The sequence below is a fragment of the Ruditapes philippinarum genome, unplaced genomic scaffold (assembly GCF_026571515.1).
Source record: "Ruditapes philippinarum isolate M1 unplaced genomic scaffold, ASM2657151v2 ctg1160_1_1_1_1, whole genome shotgun sequence".
NCBI lineage: Eukaryota > Metazoa > Mollusca > Bivalvia > Venerida > Veneridae > Ruditapes > Ruditapes philippinarum.
The window spans coordinates 82,231-84,180 of NW_026859010.1; the positions used below are offsets into that span (position 1 = coordinate 82,231).

Below are 1,950 nucleotides of genomic sequence, written 5' to 3' on the forward strand. Positions count from 1 at the left end.
CACTTTAAATGTTATAAATAAGTGGGAAAAAATCTCCCTTTGTTATTTTGGTGCATCATTTTTATTATAACATTACCATGCGTTCTTTTCTTTTTATAAAATTGAATAGTATAATAAGATTATTATAAGACTCAGTTTTCAAACATATGAATTAGAACAAAGTATCAATGCAACAACAATTGCAATAATATTAAAAGTTCACTTGTCGCGATTCTACCTGTTTTGACGGCGAACGGCTTTACAACTTTACATTACAAAATGTAGAAACGTGGATGTCCAAATCCAATTAAATATTTCGGTAGAAGTTAAAAAAGACGTGTAAAATTGAACAAATACAATATACGAGGAGCATTCAATATTTAGTGACGGGCCTCATTTTTCTCTAAGTATATTTCGTGAATCACGTGCAAAGTTACATTATGATGCGCTTCAACTCTTTATCTTTCCAACGGTGTATCATACATGTATCCTAATTCACACACGTTTTAAGAAATTTAGTGTTGAAAGTTGAATATTCGATCAAGTGCGTATAAAAATGGCTGGAAAAGATTCAGTAAATAATGTTGAAATTCGAGCTTACATCAAAGCGCGTATGACATTTGGGTTAAGTGGTGCAGCCATTCATGAAGAGCTTTGTCGTATTTATGGACCATCTGTGGTTAGTGAAAGGACAGTTAAAGATGGATTGTTAAGTTTAAAAGTGGAACGGAGTCACTAAACGATGCTAGTGGTAGGGGAAGAAAACACACAGTGGTCACCAAAACAACATTAAAAAAGTGCAAGAACTCATTAACAAAGAAGCTCGATATACAGTTTCTGAAATAGCTAAGTATACTGGCATTTCAACGGTAAGTACATTTACGATTCTAAAGAAGCACCTCAAAGTTAAAAAGATTGCAGCCAGATGGATACCACATTTATTGACTGAAAAGCAAAAGCAAGAGCGTGTAAAATGTGCCAAGAAATTATTGAAGATGTTTCCCAAATATAACGATCGCAAATTTTCTAACATTGTAACTGGAGACGAAAGCTGGTTCCACTTTTTTGAGCCCACACGGAAGGTAAATAATAAGATATGGGCCACCAAACATACCCGTAGGCCCTGTATAGCTAAAAGAATAACTAGCACAAAAAAGGTTATGTATGCCATGTTCTTTGGTATACATGGTGTAGTGACACAAGTTCCTATTCCAAAAGGTCGTACCGTTACTGCAAAGTTTTACAAACGAATAGTGTTAAACAAAGTTGACAAATATTATCGCAAACGTCGTCCAAATACTGGTATGAGAGGTCTGTATCTACTGCATGACAACGCTACTCCACACAAGGCCGACATTGTTAAGAAATTTTCGGAGAGCAAACGTGTTACTGTGCTTAATCACCCACCATACTCGCCAGATTTGGCACCCTGCGATTTCTTCCTGTTTCCAAGATTAAAGAAACACCTTCAGGGTCGCCGTTACAGCACCAGAAATGGACTTGGTTCAGCATTACATCAGTTGTGTAGGGGTATACCTCAAGAAGGCTATAAAAAAGCATTTCAAAATTGGATCAAACGTTCGAAACTCTGTATATTGTTCAAAGGAGATTACTTTGAAGGTTTAAAAAAATAAAAATGATTGTTGCTTTAAAAGTTTTCATTTTACTATAGCACCGACACTAATTATTGAATACTCCTCGTATCATTCAATATATTGTCAATTAAACATTTGAGTATTATCGTCTTGAAAAATGCATGAAATCATGAAAAACAGCTACATTAAGCTTCTTGATACCGCAATTTGAAAGAAGAAAGTTCATTTAAACTTAATGTATACAACTTCTATTGAAATATATTTCTCTTTACTGATTGATTCTCTGCCTAAAACAAAGACGCCATTGACATGTAATTATATGATCACGTAGTAAATAAATAATAAGTGATACTGATACTACTAAGCAGGTGGTGTA

At 34.4% G+C, this 1,950-nt stretch overlaps 1 protein-coding gene across 1 annotated transcript; it reads left to right on the forward strand.

Moving 5' to 3' along the window:
- Window positions 1–1,139: 1,139 nt before the first annotated feature.
- On the forward strand, window positions 1,140–1,613 carry LOC132754897 (histone-lysine N-methyltransferase SETMAR-like). Its single transcript, XM_060745644.1, has one exon. It carries the CDS (start codon window positions 1,140–1,142, stop codon window positions 1,611–1,613), a length of 474 nt encoding a protein of 157 aa, XP_060601627.1.
- Window positions 1,614–1,950: the final 337 nt, after the last annotated feature.

What these genes read in the sequence shown, in the direction of transcription:
- LOC132754897 (XM_060745644.1), top strand. Translation starts at nt 1,140, where the DNA reads ATGTATGCCATGTTCTTTGGTATACATGGTGTAGTGACACAAGTTCCT.